Source organism: Simochromis diagramma, unplaced genomic scaffold, assembly GCF_900408965.1.
Source record: "Simochromis diagramma unplaced genomic scaffold, fSimDia1.1 OVJJ01000402.1, whole genome shotgun sequence".
NCBI classification, from domain to species: Eukaryota; Metazoa; Chordata; class Actinopteri; order Cichliformes; family Cichlidae; genus Simochromis; species Simochromis diagramma.
The window spans coordinates 4,054,380-4,075,937 of NW_024386972.1; the positions used below are offsets into that span (position 1 = coordinate 4,054,380).

Below are 21,558 nucleotides of genomic sequence, written 5' to 3' on the forward strand. Positions count from 1 at the left end.
CCCATCTGTGGAGAGTCCATTCACTTGTGAGTATTTCCACTGTACCAAAAATGGGCTCACAAGATTACCTTCAATTAGCTGAAGTAAAGGGCTATATTTTTTTTTTAAATCTAAGAGGCACTGCTAGATCTTCGACCATGCACTCAATAACCAAGCAAACATTTTCAATTGAGTACAACAGAATATCCTGGCATGTTGGCACTCTTTTGCCAAACAGCAGGGCATCATTTCTTTGTATGTTTCCCAAAGTTTACATCGCAGTTGTTTATGGATTATTTACTGTGGTTGCAAATGTTCAGACATTTTCCAGTTTCCCTTAAATGCCTAGCTTGGTGTCTTTAGCGATTATTAAGTGAAAAAAAAGGATCCAGAACAAAATCTTAAATATTTTAGATATGTGTCTTAAACCTCTGGTGATTTTTTAAAATGAATTTTGTTGGCTCTCCCGGGCTTCTTTATGCAATAACAGGCATTTCTGAGATGTCAGTCGTGCACATTTTCCAATAATAACACAACAGACATCTGCAGACATGAGACTGTTCACTGATCTTGATCAGCAAGGGCTGTTCTCGCACTTCTGCGGCTCACAAAATGGAAGTGAATGACAGGTGGATGATACCAAATCCATCATCTGCGAGAGCTTGCATTTTATTTTTAGCTGTAGCGACTGATGAATGTGTTTAGCTGGATTTTATTTTTCCTTTGTGCAAAGCTTTGCCAGTAGACTTCAGGAAAGTTGACAGGATTTGTGGTGAACCAACTGCATGTTTCTTTTCAGCCTGTCCAAGTCCACCAAACTCCTCTTCCTCCTTACTTCAGGTTAATCAGGTGTAATTTAAAATCCAAAATTCCTGACAGTACATTTTCTGATGGTATTGCCTGTATGTTCTGCATGGCTGTTTGGATCAAAGACTGGTTATCTCTTCTATTGAGCTGTTCTAACCTCTGTCCACTCTCATTACAGGAAGGCAGTGGTGAATTTCCTAAGCAATCAGGACTAACGCTTCCTGGCAGGTATAGACTACCACAGTCTAACAAGTAAAAATGCAAAGCCAAGTAGAATATTAAATAAGAGTGATATCAGTAGTGACATCGCTGTATATGCATACAATAGGGGAGTGAATGCAGCACAATTCTAAATTGTCCATGAACATCTGATCCACATTGCTTGAAATTCAACTAATCAAATCAATATATTTTTCATGACCACTGTATTTCTCTCAGCCCAATCGACTTTAAACTTACAATTTAGTAAAATATCCTTCTTACAGTGTACGTCTGCATATCTATCAAACATATATCTGCCAGTTATTATGCTTTTACATTTATTAGTTGCTACTGTGTATAGTACTTTATATAGTGTGGTGGGGTCTGCTATTTCCATGCTGATTCAAAAGGCTTTCCCATGCACAAATACTTTAATGAATGATACAATCATGTACTGGACAAAATAAGGAAAAACACTAATTAGTGCATGTGTGCTTTACATGTAACTTGAGCATACGCATATGCCCTATAATCATGTCACTCTTAAGTGCAAAATAGCTGGCGCCAAGCGTTTTGAGGAGGAAACGTATAAGTACAGTGCAAGTACGGCTACAGCCATTTGTAAAGAAGATATCTCGTTTTCATCATGAAAATGTGTATCCTGCATTTATGTAATAATAAAGCTGAGTACAGCTCTGACACTCGGCCTTTCAATAAAAAAGTCCTTGGGAGCGAACAGCATTTCCCCCTTAGTTACCATAAGAGAGAACTGTTCAACACTTCAACAAGAAACCTCGAAGCATTTCTGCTCAAATCAAGCTCTTTTAGCCTAGATTTGAATTTTCTTTGAACAATCTCAAAGCACGTAAACATCTTTACATTCATCTTTAAAACTGACATTTTATTTTTTTATTTTTCTTTGATCATTGTTTTTTTTAATCTCTACTTTGACACAGAGCAGCGTTTGTAATCGGTGTTTCTACAGACTTTAAAGTGATTAAATTAAATTTTATTTATATGATCACAACAGCAGTCACCTTAAAGCTTTATATTGTAAGGTAGAGACAAAGACGCTACAGTAATGCAAGTTTGTGGAGGCTACAATGTTATAAGCCTGACTGCTCATCTTATCTTTGCTGAAAATTTAAGCTCAGGGCCTGTGTGCTCGGCTGGGATCAGCATGCACTCAGATTTAACATCAATTTGAGTTCGTGGCTGGTTTTGTGTTAGCATACTGTTAGTGGATGTTGTGATGTGTACTGGACACAACCTACATTTCACCACGCAACACAGCACTCTTGTTCTTTCATGCAACAAAACAAAAGTAATGTCCTTATCTCCACTCCCCAAAAGCTGTAGACCACTCCACCGTTTCCCTCCTCCCAGCACACAAACTAAAATCAGGTGATAGCAGCAAATGCACAGAAAGAAAAAAAAACATGCTTCTTTCATTTTCTTCTTTTGCTTTTTCCCAGCATGCAGGCAACTGAAGAACCCTTGTAACACTTTAATGATTGGAGCACTTGAAACTGTACTGTAATTAGTGAATTTAGCACAGTAACACATTGCATTAATAGGTTACTAAAAATATAATGTGATTGCAGCAACACATTATTTTGGCACATCTTACACCCAACACTGGTCACAGGTTTTAAAATCAAGCATGCAGCCATGCAGTCTGGCTTTGCAAACATTTATGAAATGGCAGCTCCTCCTCCTCTGGCATTAACACCATCACAGTAATTGGCATAGGTATGGCACAGGTTTCAGTGGGACCTACAGTTACAATAGATTTCACGGACTTTTTATCTTATATATCGCCTTTTAAATTTTTTTTTTAAATATATTTTGGGTTTTTAGTTTCAATTTGGTTCAGTTTAAGAACTAAAGCTTCCTATATGTTTTCAAAAAGTTCATGGTTTGGAAAGGTCATGAAAAATAGTTGCTTCACAATATTAACAGTGTAAGAAAAAAACATAAGGGCTTCTGCACACAGGTAATGTTTTTTGAGGCATTTGGTGCTCCATGTGTCTGGTTCTTATACATTCACTGCTTCTGCCTAACAATGACAAATAAAACTCTTGTTCTGAACTACAGGTGTTGTTTACTTTTCTAAACTCTGATATTTAACATTTTGTATGTATGAAATTAAGAAAATACACTAAAGCAGTGTGTTTATTGTTGTGACTAAAGTGTAATTCTAATAGAAATAAAAAAGAAAATCAGGTGAGGCAAGTTAAAAGTGTCAGGTTTAAAGTTTAAAAGCACGATCATGATCATTCTTGCACAAAAACCAGATGTTTTATATTGATGCCATGACATTGACCACCTAACCTCAACAAAATATTACTCCAGAGTTCTTGTACTTAGTTGACATCAACACTTTTCTTCCATGCACCTTTGTTAAAAAAAAGAAGAAGAAAAAACTAGCAACATGAATCTAGGTTATGTGTGGTATTTCTTGTGTTGGGGTGAGGTGCGAGGTGAGGGTAGATGTAAGGGTTTTGATGCTGAGACGCACCAGCTGTGTTTATAGATTCCCACTGCACCTGCTGGGGTTACAGAGCAAGTGCACTGAGGGATTAAGCACTGGGGCACTGGGAGAAGTAGAACAAGAAACAACATATTCATAGTAAGGGAGCATGTCAACACTTCTCTGGTGGGTGTCCGTACTTAAGCTATTCATTGTTGTTGGTTGCTATGTAGGTTTCAGACTAATCTGTGCTTCTTCTTTTTCTTTTAGCTCTTAATCAAATATGCCCAGCTGAACAGGAAATGTGCCAATTTGCTAAGACAAAAACATATTTAAAAAAAAGATAGATCTAAGAAGAAGAACGCTGTCGGACATTAACATTTAGCATCTGTAGACATTTACATTTTGCTGGAGTGTGCTAGTTCTTGATTACAATGTTGACATTTTACTTTGAATTAACCTGATTAATGTCATTGAGCATAAAAGCCCATAGCTCAGCATTTCTCATGATCACAGGAGATGGATTAAGAAAGAAGGCTTTCAAATTGAATATACCTCTCCCTGCTCAGCCTGCTAATTGTGCCATTTACCACTACTTGAGTCACTGACCGATGCTACTTAGTCAAACTAATGATGATGCACACTCCAAGCCATCCCTTGATAATTTAACGAAAGCTCTGCATCTTTTTTAGCAGCTGTTTTTTTTTTTTTTTGTCTTTTTTGAATTAACCAGTCTACACAAAAACATATCGAGCTGTGGTTGCTTTGTATTTTTATATAATTTGTGGCATTTTTAGATGGGAAATTACTTTTCTTTTCAAAATCCATTTCATGTCACCGGTTATTGATTACGCAAAGTAAGAACTGTTAACACAAAAATTGAGTCAGGTGAGGCTGTTTATTGACTGCACAGCAATATCTCCCAAATCCTTTACTTTTCAAGAGTTACATTTCTTTTTAAAAGATTGTCTTAATAATTAATTGTTCTTATTTCTTTTCATCGACAAGTTTTACATGTCTAAACCAATCAAACACTTTTCAGATATTAACCAGAAAGGTGATTAATCTGAAAAGACCCATATTTATTCAGACAACGTACACACATTTAAATATATTAAGTGGCCTTTCCCAATTAATTTGACCTGTTACAATTTTAGAGTATATATTGTAGCAAGTCTTCAACATTTCTGCCACATTCCAGTACAGAAGTTTCCCTCCTGGGCAGACATGCTGTCTGCACTTGCAGGTTTTATTTACGCTTTATGGATATGTAAAAATGCGGGCTCCATCCAGATTGGGTGAAGAAAATTCAGCTGTAATGCTTTTCCCTTTCTGGCCTGATTGACTCTGATATCACCAGTGCTTCTAAAATGAAATACCCATGTGTCTCTAAACACACAGCATTTGTTCTGAGGCAGAGTGGCACTACAGAGAGGAGCAGAGCTCCTCTCCTCCAGCAGCACTGAGCCTGATCGAGCCAGGGAATAAGTAAATGAATAAATAGGCTGATGTTGAATTTTCCCCTCACTTGCCTCCACTGACACAAATAGGATCTACAGTAATTTATAATGCTGTTAGAGAGGCGGCTCTCTCTCTAACCGAGGTGTCTGTCACCTCGTGTGTAGAAGGCCTCTCAGTGCCAGAGAGGAGGACCTGCAGCACCCTGACATCCTGCTTTACTATTCCACACACACACGGCCCAAAGGCTAAGTGACATCAAGCCTCATTATTGTCATCACATGCCACATTTGTAACTGGTTAGTGAGCAAATTGTGATAAAATAGGCTGATGCCCCTTCTGAGTGTCTCTGACTGAACAGGCTGGACTTCCCATAATGTTTAGAACCAAATGGTAGAGCAGAAAAAGAGGATGTGGGGTTTTTTGTGCGGCAAAAATACTGTTTTTTCTTCCATCTATTGCACTATTTAAGTAACAGAATGATCCATCAATAATGTGATGTTTTCGTTCTGTCTGAAACTGTGGTTAATATGCAATCATTACTTTTATAATCCAAGAATGACCAAAAATTGCATTTAGCTGTACAGGTACTCTGTTGCTTGAATTCTAAATCACCAGCTGGTGTGCACCGAGTAATACAAACCCATTTTTTTCATGCATAACATTCTAAATGTGTGACATCTCTATGGTATCTCTGGTGAGCCACTGCACACATTCATATGTGAGTGTCTCAGTTGCACCGTCTTTCTTTTTTATATATTATTTTAATCCACATGCAGGAATAATGAGGAGGAAAATCTCTTGCTTGCATCAACCCCAAATTGGTGAAATGAAAATCTGTCTTAAACAAAGGGAGAGACCCCCATGGTGTCTGGGTCTACAATTTCTGTCACATATATTCCTTGGAGGTTTCATGTGACAAAACACAGAAAGTTGCTTTGTCCCTCCTCTTGTCACGTTACACCCCTTACCCATAGGTTTTTTTCCCCCCTTCTTGTTGTCTAGCTGTCTTTGCTGTCAGCCCATAGCCTGGCACCTGCTCTCATGTTCCTAATTAGTCTCATTTAATTAATTATATACTGCGGCACATCTCCTTATTCCTGGCTTCCTCAGAATTTCATCGGCTTTGTTTCAAACTTGCAGAAAAGAGCAGTCCTCAGGTGCCGCTGCTCAGTTAGTTTTGTGACTTTAATGCCATTGTGGATTAAAACCACCTTCTTTGAATGCATAAATTAACTCACTGCAAGGAGTTTGTAGGACTTGCAACTCCCACAACGTACCACTGAATGTTTTACTGGATGTAATTTCTCTGTATTTCCCATTTCATAAAAGTGCTTTGTAATGCTGTTTGGTACATTATTGACATTATTCATGCTTTCAGCTGTTGTTTGATCTCAGTAGGGCATACCTGATAGCAAAAACAGCTTTCCAGCTGCCTCGTCATGCTCCCGTTACACCGAGATGCTTGATGTGCTAAAGAAAAGGTTCCATCAAATATTTACCAGCTGATCAACACAACACAATAGGGAAAGATCAAACCTTTGACTGAAAAGGTCAGCCACAGGCTCATTGAGTTTCCAGCAGGGAAAACAGAATTCTATCTGCTTGGCAAACGACAACATAGGATGTTATTATTTTTTAGTCTTCAAGAAAACTTTTGTTATTGATTGCTTTCCTTTCGGAAACGGTTTCTTCCTTAGAGCAATTTCTTTTATACTAAGTGACAAAAATTGATGCAAATATAGAATAAGTTGCAAGGAGATGTAGCTGAAATAAGCTTAAAATAATATTACATTACGCAATAATGATTATGATCTATTTTTCTGCAATATACGTGTGAATTCTTAAATAGCTGCTTGTGTTGCTTTTGTATCAAGTGGCTGTAAGACTGACCTGACTCTTTGTCCTTTCGCTACTGACAGACGATCAGCTGTCAAAACTCAGGGCAAGATATAGTTTCCTCCATCATGATTAGAATCACACTTCTGAAAAAGTCCAAGCACCAAAATTGATTTTTTTTTTGTAATGTAACAGCTGCTGCAATAAAAATATTTATCTGCTCTGTGAGTAATTACATTTTCTCCGCCTTTGATTCGGGTTTGTTTCTAAAGGACCTGTTTGTGGAAGGGAAATGACAAGAAGTCGAGTTGACAGGCCTGGAGTGAGACAGTTAAATGCCCCTTGCTGCTCTGGATAATTAATAAATAAAGTACCAGGGGAGTCCTGTCATGGCTTCCTCTATGACAGGGGCTGTCTCCAGTGCGCTAAAGCATTAAATGACCAATTCCTGTCAGGCTAACTTCCACTGCACTCCCCTGGCACCCTCTCCTTCATTCTCCCTCTCTCTCTTCCCCTCTCACACACACTGTCTCTCTTTCTTCCAAAGAGAGCTACTTTGCTCTCTTTGCTCTGAGTTTTTCAGCGACTGATGGCTCTAGTTCATTTCTGCTGAATTAATTGGTCCCTGAATGAATTCTGTTGACAGGGCAATTCATCATGTGTTTGGCCTGACAGTGACTGGGGTGTTGGGAGTGTGGTGGTGGTGGTGGTGAAGGAGGAGGGGAGCTGCAAGAGAAGCTGGGGTTATAGGGGAGAAAGGATGGGGGTTGATGATTCTGCCCTCTCTTCCATTATATCCTCTTCTGCTAACTGGAATAGCTTGCATCAAATTCTGCTTTCCCTCCTCGGTTCTCTCTGAATATTTCCCAGTTCCCTGGTTGCAGGCAAACAAACACACCTGGGTGACAGATCCAGCTGATTAGGAGAGCTCTTCTGTCTGCTTTGGAGGACATCCCCTTTACTGGGCAGTCAGGTAGCTAGCCCTGTTAGCTCAGGACCACCGCTGCCTGTTGTGTGGGACCTGACACGTTCGCTAAGTGAGGTGCATTGCATTAGGCTTTAATTGCATCATGTATCACACAATAGCCATTAGGGTAATTATTTACTGGTGAAGGGTAAATGAGGTTTGGCGCTGGGCTGAGACAGCCTGGTTTTGGCAGTGGTGTGGGGCTCACCTATACGCTAACCGATCTAATAACTGGTCAATTGGAAATATGCTTTCATCCAAACCCCACTACTCACCCCCCAGTCTCCTTTCCTCCCCCCCTTTTCTCACTCGCTTTCAGTCAAGCAGGGCACTTATTATGTCCAATCAATCAATGCTCACTCATTAGGAACCTCCCCTCAAGTATCCTCTGGATGGCCTCACACAGCAAGAGTCAAAAATTACCTCATAATTGCTGCTCAGGCATCATAACAAGCTAGGCTGCCCCACTGACACGGCCATACAAACAGGTCTAACACAGGAATTGATGGATACTGGAGAATCATATTATATATTGCCATATCCAATTAGATACAGCACATAAAGCAGCAGATCCATTCCCTCTTTTCATAACGTCCAAACCACTGCTCGGATATGAAGACGTGAAAAGCATTTTCATATTTTCTCTACAGCTCCCCCTCCCCTCATCTTCTTCTTCATGTGTCACTGCAAATGATAACATCCTGAGGATTTATTGTACATTTGACACACCAGTAACCAAATTATAATTCAGTTGCTGCAGCATATTCATGGTACGGCTGTACAAATCACACAGAAAGGGTGTTCAGTCAGCAAGTATTAGCGTGGAGCAGCTCAAAAGGTCAACAGTTAGATTTGACACTGTGGTTTGGAGGTATATGAGCAATACGGTTCACTGTTATGATACCCTGGGAGGGTATCTTGTTACTGTCAAAGCTACATTTTAACACATAGTCTACCACGTGTAAAAGTCCAGCTTGTTTCCTTGAAACAGATCGTACATTTCTGAGATCATTCCAAATAGAAATATTTTTTCTCTTGACTTGTACAATTTAGACATGCTGATCAAGGAGCAATCTGTAGAATGAGTTCTATGCATTTAAGTTATTACAGCTTATTGAAGTGAGGAGTAATTGCATTAATGTCACTGTTAGATAAGGAATAAAAAGTAGATTATAAAAAGCTTTTCTCTCTCTCGCTCAAGTAAATTGAAGTTTCATGTATATAATTAATCAAACTTTCAGCACTTGTGCACTAAATTGATTACTGACCTCGTTTTCTTCTTCTTTTTTGAGTACAAGTAAGAACATTTTTGTTCAAACTTTGCCTTACTGGACTTTTTTCCCCCCAAGATCAAATACTCAATTTTATTTATACCCGCAAACTTACATTGGCTGAGAATATCTGGGGAAATGTCTGCACGTGTGTTTTCAAACCTATTAACTGAATGTTTGATGCGCAAAAAGCGTGACAGGTGCTGATTACAGCCAATCAGATCACCCCAACATTTTTATATATACAGTAAATAATATATATATTTATATTCAAGAGGATGGTGCTGTCATCTGGCATGCTGCAGTCAATTTGAGCTTGATTGACACATTCGTCCAGGTTCACAGTTTATTGGTTTCAGAAGAGAGAGCCAGATATGCCAATTTAGACAGGAGAGTGACAAAAAAGTTTCCATCTAAATAGAACAATTCTGCTTCTGGGAATTCTCAGCTGGGAAGAGAAAAAGAGTCAAGCTCTCCTTTTTCCCTTCTTCCTCTAACAAGGGCTGTGAATGACAAACATGTACGACAGTTAGGGGCTGACAGAACATCAGCTTCTGATGCTTCACAGGGGAGCTATGAAATAAACAACAGCCAGAGAAATTGAATTACAAAGTGAAAAAAGAGTCTCTGCTCCAGAACCCAGAGGTATCAGGGTGCACCAGAGAACAGCTCAGCTCAGTATGTTTTAGAGAAGTGTGTTTTTCGGAGTCGATAGCTATAGTAAAATTGTCATTATATCACTCCTATCCAGAAGGTTAAACTCACTTTGTGCAATTAAAAGGAGTTTGAAAAAAGCATTTTGACTAAGAAACGGATGTTTGAATTATTGTATTACACTTGCACATTCTGGCTCCTGTGCTTCTGGAGCCCAAATCCTTTGCAAATCGCACAACGTTAATCAGGACAGTGTCCACTTGTTGTAAATCAATAATGATATAAGTAAGTCATACGAAGCGGCAGCGGTGGAGGGATTACGGAGCGAAGAAAGAGTGAAAATAAGCTCTAAGAGGGATTTCATGCATAAATCTCTCGCTGCAACTTAGCACAAATTGAATTCAGGCACACTGCTAGAAAAATTAATTCAGCTTTACAAAGCGAGGAGAGGTTAAACACTTTATGTGCTGCTCAGTGATCCAAATCATGGAGAAAACATTCAGAGGCATTCTCACTGTAGTCTCTTTGTACTATGTGATCTTTATACCTGAAAAGTAAATACATTTATCTGAAAACAGCCTCATTAAGAGCTTGAATTCACTGATGCGTTCAGCTTTCTTTTTACCCATCAGCACGCAGACCTATGTTATTTGTCATCTCCACAAAAAAATAGAAATCAAATATATACTTAACATGGTAATGCTGTATTCTAACCTTCTATCTAGGATTTAAATTCACTGTACAAACGTAATAAACATTTTACTCACACAAAGTAGTTATAGGCATAAAAAAGAGGACATTCTGAATTAAATGTATTGTCAACTGTCAAATGAACTGGAATTTTACACTTTACATTTTATATTTTGCATTAGCATTAGAGAAACCATTTTTGGGCTGGGCTGTTTGAGGTATTGTTTGTCAAGAAATCTCTCTGACTGCTTTTATTAATGTAAAGGAGAGATCCAAAACACAAAATAAATATAAATTGGTATTTTGAGTTGGAGGCAAAAACAACTAATAATTTAAGCTTCAGATCTAAAACATTGAAGTATATGCCACGTTCAAAACTCTCTCAAATTGTTAGATTCAGAAGAAATACAGAAGATAACCCTTTATAGACTGTTGACAGACAGACAGTATAATATTTTAATTCTTACCTAAATTAATGTGACTTATCAGCACAGTATGGCAGCTAAGCTATTAGCTGTAGTGTTTTGTTTGTCTATTCTTTATAAGGTCAAAGGATTCATTCAATTTCCAAACATTTTAAACTCCCCTAAGAAGCTAACAGGTTTTTTTTTATATAGCAATGTAAAGCTTTCTTGTATAGATATGTGTAATGTCAGATATTTATAGAAGTCTTTTTATTTCTGTCCTCACAAACCACTCTTTAATTGTTTATCTGCCTGGCCATTAGGCTAGAATTTCTTGAAAAATATGTAATAAATACATAAAATGTCCTTACACATTAGATCTCATGTAAGTAAAGATCAGGGCATCTAATAAAAAAAGAATCAGTCACAAGAAAATATACTATCCAGGCAAATTATCCAATATATAACAATGGTATTCTGAATTTCATGCCATCAGCCTGTTTAGAAAATTTGGGAAAGTGTTACCAAAGTGTTACATCCTCAATAATTAAGGATTGTTGATGTTGATTGAATCTTTATTTTGAACATGTTGAAAAAGTACAACAAAATAGAATTAAAAGAGACAAATGAACAAAGCAAAAATATCTTTATTATCCCCAAGGGACACCATTAAGAAAAATGAAATAAATAGACAATAAATATGCACAAGTAAACACAAAATGTAGTTTGTAAATTAATGTATTTGTCACTAAGTGGAAAAGGGGGAAAAGGGTCCTATTATAAAAAAGTGATTGCCCCCTAAACTGAAAAACTTGTTGGGCCACCCTTAGCAACAAAAACTGCTAAGGGTGGCATTTGCAGTTACTGGCAATGAGTCTTTTGCAGTGTTGTGGAAGAATTTCAACCTACTCATCTTTGCAGAATTGTTGTAATTCAGTCACATTTGAGGGTTTCGAGCATGAACTGCCTTTTTAAAGTCATGTCACAGCATCTCAATTGGATTCAGGTTAGGACTTTGATTAGGCCACTCTGAAGTCTTCATTTTGTTTTTCTTAAGCCATTCAGAAGTGGACTTGCTGGTGTGTTTTGGATCATTGTCCTGTTGCAGAACCTAAGTGCAATTCAGTTTTATGGCCAGACTTTCTCCTTTAGGATGTTTTAGTAGACACCAGAATTCATGGTTTCACAAGTCTTCCAGGTCCCAAGGCAGCAAAATAGCCCCAGACCATTACACTACTGCCACCATATTTTATTATTTGTATGATGTTTCTTTTCTGAAATGCTGTTTTAGTTTTATTCGTGATTCCTCAAACCTTCTAAAAAGTTCAAGTTTTTGTCTTGTGAGTCTACAGAATATTTTTCCAGATGTCTTGGGGATCATCAGGCAAATGTGAGATGAACCTTTATGTTCCTTTTGGTGGTTTTCTCCTTGTACTCTCCCACGGATGCCATTTTTGCCCAGCCTCTTTCTTATTGTTGAATCGTGAACTCTGACCTTAAATGAGACATGTGATGCCTGCAGTTCTTTACTGTTTTCTGGGTTCTTCTGTGACCTCCTGGATGTATCATTAATGTGCTCTTAAAGCACCTTTTGTAGGCTGGTCACTCCTGGAAAGGTTCACCACTGTTCCATGTTTTCTCCCTTTGTGTATGATGGCTCTCACTGTGGTTAACTGGAGTCCCAAGCCTTAAAATGTTTTTTTTTTAACCCTTTCCCAACAGATAGATGTCAGTGACTTTATTTCTCAGGTGTTTCTTTAAATCATGGCATGATGTGTTGCTTTTTGAGATCTTTTAGCCCGCTTCTTTTGTCAGGCAGCTTCTATGTAAGTGATTTCTTGATTCAACAGGTCTGCCAGTAATCAGGCTTGAGTGTGTTTAGTGAAACTGAACTCAGCTTTCCAAAAAATGTGGTTAATCACAGTCAATTCATGATTTAACAAGAGGGACAATTACTTTTCACATAGGACCAGGTAAGTTTAGATAACTCCCCGAATCAATAAAATCATCATTTAAAAATGTCATTTTGTGTTTACTCGGGTTATCTTTGTCTAATATTGCATTTTTATGACGATCTGAAACATGTATGTGGGACAAATATGCAAAACAGGAAGGGGCAAAAACTTTTTCACAACACCGTTTAAAGCATATATGTGGCATAGAGTATCTGCAGGCAAATGGATGTAATTTAAACACCTTTAATGAGTGTGGCTAGGATCAGCCAGAAAAGGCGGCACCTTCTTCAAAGTTCTCACTTGATACAGGTGAGTACAATCATTCAGGGTCACACAGATGGCCGCCCCTCCCTGACTTAAGAATATGGTGGTTTGTGTAATGGCTTTGGCATTATACAGCAAAATAATGCACCCCTGTGACCTTCCAGATAAAAACAATCCATCAGACTACATCAGAAGACATCAAGCCAGGATCAGTGTTGTGAATCCTCCCAAACCTTCCTGCTAAAATGTGAAGTTGAATACAAAAATGAATAAAAACAAGCTGCGCAAAAGTTTTTGCATCCTCTAAATGTGGGGAAAAACATATTTGGTAATGTGCCTACTGTATTATCATAACTCCTCTGTTTAGCCACTGAGGGGACCAGTTGCTGCAGTTTTGAAAGCCAAATGTTTCCTCATTTTGCATCTCAAGGTTCTAGATGTCCGTGCTCTATATTTTGTCTCATAATGTGACAAATGTTTTTAATGGATGACTCGTTCGGATAGCAGGAAGACCAGTCATCCACCTTTCTTCCGAGCAGTCATGCTGTTGCACATGCAAAAGTGCTTGGAATTGTTATCCTGAATTGAGAAAGGCTTTCTCTGACGAAAGTCCTTGTGTGTATAGAGCAGCACATGTTGGTCCTAAACCTGCATATATCATTCAGTATTATTGTGGATTTCTCATATATTCTGCACATAGTTTGTGTTCCTTTCCTTTCCTGTTAATCAAACATTCATGATTTAGATTTTTAAATATTTATTTGCCATATCATTCTGCCTGCATCCTAAATGATCTCATGCTCCTATATGTTTACTTCTTTGTGTGGTCAACTACAGACTTAAAATGAATTATTTTTTCGTAAGTAATAAAATTTCTCAATTTCAACTTTTGATATATTGTGATTTTGAATTTAATAAAGGGGTAAAATTATCTGCAAATAAACACACTCTATTTTTATGTAAATATTTGACAGTGAGTCTGATAATACATAATGTTTAAACACTCATAAATATATTCAGTTTTCTTTTTCTTATTTCATGGCTTTTTTCAGTATTTCTATAAAAAACGTTGGAGTTTACCAACTTTGAATTCAACTTTACTTACTTAATATGTTTTGGGACACCTGTATATAATGGTAGATTAAATTTATCTATACATTCAGTCTCATAGACCTTTTTAATAATTCATCATATACATATATATTTATATATATATGTTATAATTTTAACAAAGAACTGCAATAGTATATAGAGCTTTATTGATTCTTGTACAACTTATATTTTTGTAGATAGATAGTAATTAGGTATAGTCTATTTGATACTTCATATTTATTTTCATATCTGTATGCCTTATTCTTATAGCTTTCTATTTTATTTTATTTGTTATACTTTATTGTAGTTGCACACCAGGGGTCAGGGGTAATTTTGATTGTCATTTTGATCCTGTTTATGTACATGCAGAATTGACAATAAAGCTGACTTTGACTTTGACTTAGACGTTGACCATAATTTCACAAAATGAAGGTTCATTCTTTTATATGAATGGACTGAAATGCAGCCCTAAAATAATTAAGTAAAGAGAAGCTATACTTAATTGCTTACTTTTGAAATGTATCAAATAAATTTAAAATGATCATGTCATTTTTCATTAAATTTAGCTTGTACAAATGAGGATTTTAATCACTTTGTTTTGTTCTAGTAAATGCACAAATATAAAAAAAAAAAAAAACGGTGAAAAACTTTCAAACATGATTTTCTTTTTTGCGTGAAGTGATAAAAAATAGAAAAATATGAAATCCTCCCATTTAAGAAGATCTAACCAGTCAATTTTTTGTCTTTTGTCTTTATGTGTAAATGCAATGATTATACGAGACAACCCGCAGGTCCTTTTGCGTAAAAGATTTCAGACACTTTTATTATTGTACAAGTGATATCAGCATAATGAAAGTGATAATACCCATGAACATGAAAGACATTTTTTCTTACTGTATTTACAGAGAAGTGTCTTCACATCACACACAAAGAATGCTTCTACAAAATGAACAATTTGTAAATAACATAACATTAAATAAACTCCACCTACCTTTAGGTTTACAGCTGAATATGCATATGATGACCATCTCTGCACTGCATAGAATTTATACATATACTTTTCCTCATGAACAATGCGGGTTTTTTTCCTAATAATAATAACAATAATAACAATAATACTGCTCTCGTGATGCATATAGGCGGCCTGTAAATAAACATTAATGAGAACTAAGTCTTTGGCAAATGCAAATACATTCACTTGACAGATGAAGAAACCATCATTCCAGCTTGATTCAAACAAATGACTTGGCCTGAAACATGTTGGAGGGGGAGGAGGGGGCTAAAGTTAGGAAGGAGCATGTTTAAGGCATTTAGCTGAAAACGTCGCCCTGCTTTTTGATTTTATTGGAGTCATCAGAATCACCTTATCAGCGTGAATCTGAACGCTTCAGTTATCAGACTAGACAAATGATGATAGTGTTTTTACTTGGGATGGCTGTTATATCCTTTTTTTGTGGTTGAATGCCAAAGACTTAATCAACTTAAATAGAAATGTAAGCTGTGAGAACATAGTATAGTGCACGTCAAGGCAGTGACATGATGGGCCTTGAAATACAAGATTAACTGTAAGTGCCTTTTGGACTTACAGCCAGTTTTGTGAAATAAAGCAAAGATGCATGTCAGTTTTCTGCATAATAACGCTCCAGTGTTGCAAACCTCCAAAATAGTGCAAAATTAACAAAAAAAAAAAAAAAAAAACACAACAAAAGTTTTGCCTGATGACCTCTTGAATCCTGACAAATAAGACATAGTGAAACACTAGCCAAGCAGTCTGCAGTTGAGTCATTACGAATTATAAAAATGAAATAAAAAAATCATTTTAAGAATATATTTACTAGTTTCTCGAAGTCTTGCAAATAGCGGGCCATGGTGCTATATAGTCATGGCTCCATCTATTTTCAAACGGATGTTTCTTTATTTATTTCATTTTCATTTTTACATCTTGATTGTGTATCACAGAGAACATGTCCTAATCTTCTCATGGCATCAAAAGCGATCGATTTACTCATGCTGGATGTTCAGTCGGTGACTGTTCAAATGGATAAAATCAACATTAGGCTGCCACAGCCTGCACGTGTTGCTGCTAATCTCCTCCGATCTCTCTGCACTGCCGTTTGAATCGAGAGGGAGACAAATTGGAAAAGTGGGGAAAAAAGGCTGCTGCTACATTTTAAGCTCTGGACAGTGTCCCTGCTGAGAGCCATCAAGAAAAAGGAATGTACAGTATTGATCCATGATGGGATGAAACTGTGGTACTGCTAAAGGGGGAAAGAATTCTTGACTTTTCTTTTCTTTTTTAGAGTCTTTTTCCTTTTATTTTATTTGTTAAATCACTGCATTTAGCCACAAGTTTTATCATGTGTGTAGCAACTTTCCCTGTCCGTGATGATGTCTTGGAGATTAAGTTTGGCTTTGATGGTCCAACAAAGCTGTGATGAGAGAGGACTGAAGTTGTCACAAATCCCAAAAACCGTTTAGTTTCTTTTTGTGTGAGCCAGGAATATTTTATGCGCAGTTGCTCAGTGTCCAGTGGACCATGCCGCTCACACCGGGGCAATATGGAGGCTGAGGCCATGGTCCTGCAGGTTGATTTGGTTTCCATGGTAACTAGTGACGGTCATAGGCAGTGGCAGCAGTGGGAGGGGCGGAGCCTCTCGATGCGGCACTATAATAATAAGGGGAACCTGAAAGTTAACAGAAGAACGAACCATTTGAAACAACAAATACAGTTTTCACTGCCATTTACCAAATATATTAATATTCATATTATAATGTGTAATAATAGGTTTCATCATTCAAGTCACATCACACTAACCATTTACTAAGACCTGTCCCCCACATTTATTGTTTTTACCACCTGCCAAGGTTTCCATACTGAAACTTTTGCATCAATCCTTGATGTTAGACCAGCAAAATTAGGATTTTCCTTTAGAGTTTACTTAAATGTTGTTTACTTAACTAGCTATAAACAACTAAGAAAGGTTGCATCTTATGCATTTCACATTTTTTATGCTTTCTAAATTTTTAATTTGATTTAAATTTGAATCTGCAAATGCTGTAATCAAAAAGGAGACCCGCTAAAGCTACATGTCACAGACAAAAGGTCACCTATTGGATGTAGAAGACATGACAGGAAGAATTTTTTTTGTTTTTAGTATAGCAATATCAGCAAAATGATTACTCAACTGTTGTCCTAACATAATTTTTCAAATATAACACTTTAACATTTAGGATCGTAGAAGGATGTTCAAGGGGACCTATTGTGCTCATTTCTAGCTCTTTAATTTCTATTATTGCACTCTACTAGAGTAGTTTTGCATGATTCTCTGTTCAAATTAGTCTTTATTTCTCTGCTACTGGGCCTTAATTCATCTACAGTCTGAAACAAGATTTTTAACTCCTGTCCCTTTAAGACCACCATCCCGATAAGACAGCTGTCTCCTGATTGGCTGCAACTTGCAAACAGAAGGTTTGAAGAGCAGGTGGGTGGGGCTCGTGTGTTCACAACCAGGGACAGGATCATCATATTAGGAATATCCTGGTTGTACATATCCAAAACTGCCTTAAACTCAGGATTTAGAGCAGTGTAGTCTGAGCTATTACTCTAACCTTGTTATTGGAAACATATAAGAATCCGTCGTTGGAACAATATAGAAATGACAGAAAATAGTAGGTCAGTTTTAAGGATTACCTCAAGCTTTACTTGGGCAAGATAATACAAAATAACACTTGCAATACATATCTATTTTATTACAGGTGGTGCTTAAATAAAACACAAAACACCACCTCAAATGCACTAAAGCACTAAAAAGAAAGTATTGCTCTTGTTAGCGTTCCAGCTGTAATGCTTTGGGATGTATAAATATCCTAAGACTTCCATGTCGGCAAGGCTACAACTGGACTATCGCTGATCTAGTAAATGGTCAATTAATCATTCTCATCAAGTTTCACACTCTCTACTCACTTAGTAATGCTGGGTTGCTGAATCGCCAGGCTTCATTGTAGGTTGTGTACTGTGGATGACTGTAGGGGTTCCCCGAAAACTCACTCCCTGCAAAACAAAAACAACAAATCAATTAGCATTTCAATGCATCAAACCATTACCCCCTTCACATGCAGTCATTTCTCGTCATTCAAAACAGGATGCAATTTGTGGGTGGAAATGATAGTCATCGATGTGAGACCAGTCAAGCAAGTAATTTATTTCTTTTTCATTTCACTTAAGTTATGCAACACTGAACAATACAGGATGTGACACTGAAGGCGGCTTTTCCCTGTCCCATTTATGGATATCAACCCATTCTTCTTCCTCCAGTATATTCCAAAGCAGTCTAATAAATACAGAGTGGTAATAAACAGTTTCATGCATACGTTTTTGATATGCTGCAATAAATCCTGCAGCCTTTCTTGGAGGAGTTTTAACATCTCCAGTCTCAAAGCCCTCTGGTCTAAACTCTGATGTTTCTTGCAACAGAAGTACCTTGGAGCATGTCAGTGAGCACTGCTGCTGGTTCAACACGTTTCTTTCTTTTACGAGATAATAAAGGCCAGATTTTATATGGAGCTGGTGAGAAATGGCTTTGCTTTAACAGTGTTTTGTGCCTGTCACTAAATCTTAGTGGTTGTGTATAGGATGAATCAGTTGTAACACAAAACCACAAGCCATAGGATTAAGGTCCTCATCTTTTGCTTGGTGCCACATAGGAACAAATGGAAAGTAAAAGTATGTTTGACTTGTCTCTTTTCCACCCACATGATTTAACAGTTTTATTAGCTGAAATCAAAAAAGTAAATCTGGGCTGCACTACCGCCCAGGGCTCCCACATCACCCTTTGTTTTTACTGCTGCTTTGGCTATTATGGCATCAAGCTTTTGAAGAAGAATATGGAAAAATGTATACAATATATGTATTTTTATTGTCTCAATATTTTCAAAAATAAACTACTATTTTAAAAATAATGTGCTAAATAATATAATAAATAATTTATAAATAAATAATAAATAATCTAGCAACATAGCATTACATGTAAGCCATTCAGTTCTAAGAATACCACAAATTTTATTTTACCCACTGTTACATTAAAGCAGGGCTAGATATGGATGATGCGATGTAATTTGGGTGTACCTACCCTTTAAGAAATACCCTTACCCTTTACAAAAGCATTTGTTTAGTGCTTTGAGGACTAAGTTACCACTAGGTTTTATGAAATGCTCCTTTTTAGTCTACCTTCACATCACAAAACAACAACAAATGGAAAATAAATGCAACCTCCTTGGCTGAGAATATACTAAAAAATGTCATGGTAGCCCTTTATAATGGAAGAAAAAGGAACAGCCAGAGTCTGTGATGGGGATGCCTGATTGGTAAATGATATGCTAACACAATGCACACTTGACTGATTTCCTTGTCCATGTGGTTTAATCACGTCAAAGCAAAATGCTGGCTGTGCTTTGCTGAAAACGTGTGCCTCGATGCTGGAGCTGGAGAAGCGTATAAAGCCCTGCACCAAAACTGCATCTTTGCCCTGTTCCTGGCAGTGAAACACAAACCTGACCTCCTCAGAGAGACAATGATTTGAATATTTACCGGGCTCTCATGCCTCTGCCTTTTGACCCTTAACTGTTTGCTGTGAACCTGAACTGCAGGTTAAGTAGAGGAGAGTAAAGGATATGCTCTGGAGCTCAGAGGCTGGGGAGGGCTGCTGGTGCTGTTTATCGAGGCCGCTGAGAACGGCCACCAGAGGAGATGATGAGCCAACAGAACCGGGAAGATGAGAAGAAAGAGAGTTTGACCATGCTCTACCCTTTCTTTGATCACCTACTCAGCTTGTCTGATCCAATCATATGCACACATAATATAAGAATATGTGAATCCCTTATTCTACAGGTCAATATTCATTTAAATATTATACATCTTCTACAAATGTTTTGAGGGCAACGCCAACTGTTAAATAACCCCTAATGAAAATATAAAACACTTCATCTCTTACCAGGAACCATTCCAGCGAGCGTGGAGGTTGGGTAGCTGCCCTGGCCTGTAGGGGGAACGTGAGGGGGATACCCAGGTAAGGTTGTGTTGGCCATATCCCGACCTGCAGAGAGAAAACAAAACAAACAGAAAGAAAACTCAGGTGTGATCTAGAAAATCTTCTGTTTAAGATTGGTGATGCTGTAACTTACAAATGAATCCTTAACACTTGAGTGAAAAGAAACATTTCTATCTTTAAAGCAAGAAGCAAAGTATTTTTTTTTAGGCTTGGAGAATTGAAAATCTGAACTTTTTTATATTCTGCTTGAGTTTCTGCTTTCAGAGTCTGATATTATCAAACAAAATATGTAGAATCTGAATCTGCTGAGCAAATAAGTAGCTGCTCCTGCAAAATAAAGGTTGGTAAAAGCAAACTCAAGTGCGGTTAGCCACTTTCACCTCTGCTTTCAGCCTCCCATTCTCAAAAATGCAAATGTGCAATTACACAAAACAACCATTACCCCCTGTTTCTGTGGACGTCATGACTCACCACCATCACCACAAGTCAGTCAGTACAAAACTCCAAATTTCAGTTACCAGAAAGCATCAGCCTGCCTCTAATAGGTGAACTAAAAACAAACTAACAGCTGCTGCTTCCAATCAACCGAATCCTAGTCACGTATATATGTCTCCTCATTAAACAATTCAAACTTGTCTAAATATGGCAGCCTTTAGTAAACCCCAGAAGTCTCCTTTCTTTTCTGTAGTGGCTGTAAAGGCAGAGCACGCAGGCCCCTCCGCAGAGCGTCACCCGTCTGGCTGCAGATATTCAGCTCTGTAATTGAGAGTGACGGTTGGGCTGTCCTCGTTGGCCACAGGGACATTCGGACTACGGCACGTAACCCCATTTACCACAGTGGCTGGGATAAGAGAGGCCCCTGCTATATTGTCAACTGTGAGGGTCACTTAGACTCAAAGGGAAAAATCATTTCCCACTGGAGCTTTAATGAGGAAGTACAGGATAAAATGCGCCGTAACACCAGAGGACAACAGTTGTTCGTGTTGTTGGTGTTACAAAAAAAAAAGAAAAGAAAATTATAGTCTGGCACCAGATTCAAATCCAAGTTTACTTTTTCATCTTATGAGGCAAAAAGTGTTTACTGGTAAATGCTGTTTTCCCTCAAACAATGTTTTTGACTCTGCAGCGCCGCTATGCATGATTTGTCTCACTTTTAATGTCTGTGACTCTGTACCTCTAACAAAATAAGAGGATATGCAAAGCAATAACTATATAATAGAATAAAACAATCAACAACAACAACAACAAAGTACTGCCAGTAAGCATAAGACACAGAAAACATATATATACTGGATTAAAAGAATAATGGAACAAACACATTATTTGTTTATTTTGAGGATGTGGGAATGATACTTTTGGCTAATGATGTACCACTACTACAAGCTGGCAGCAATACTGGCTATGCCGAGGGATGTGAGGGCCAGGGACTGAAAAGGTTGGTGGTAAAACTGGCAGAA

The 21,558-nt window shown here is 37.6% G+C and overlaps 1 protein-coding gene across 2 annotated transcripts in view; it reads right to left on the reverse strand.

The window, feature by feature from the left end:
- Window positions 1–14,737: 14,737 nt before the first annotated feature.
- Window positions 14,738–21,558, reverse strand: part of pax2b (paired box 2b) — a 30,417-nt gene continuing 23,596 nt past the window's right edge. Inside the window, exons 8-10 of one of the 2 annotated variants that reach the window (XM_040039236.1) lie at window positions 20,045–20,146; window positions 18,019–18,105; window positions 14,738–16,719 (exon numbers count right to left, since the gene is read on the reverse strand). In XM_040039236.1, coding sequence (XP_039895170.1) covers window positions 16,598–16,719; window positions 18,019–18,105; window positions 20,045–20,146 — 311 coding nt within the window. In that variant the 3' untranslated portion in view covers window positions 14,738–16,597. Of the gene's footprint in view, window positions 16,739–18,018; window positions 18,106–20,044; window positions 20,147–21,558 lie in introns of both variants that reach the window. The other variant, XM_040039237.1, reaches the window with a different exon arrangement.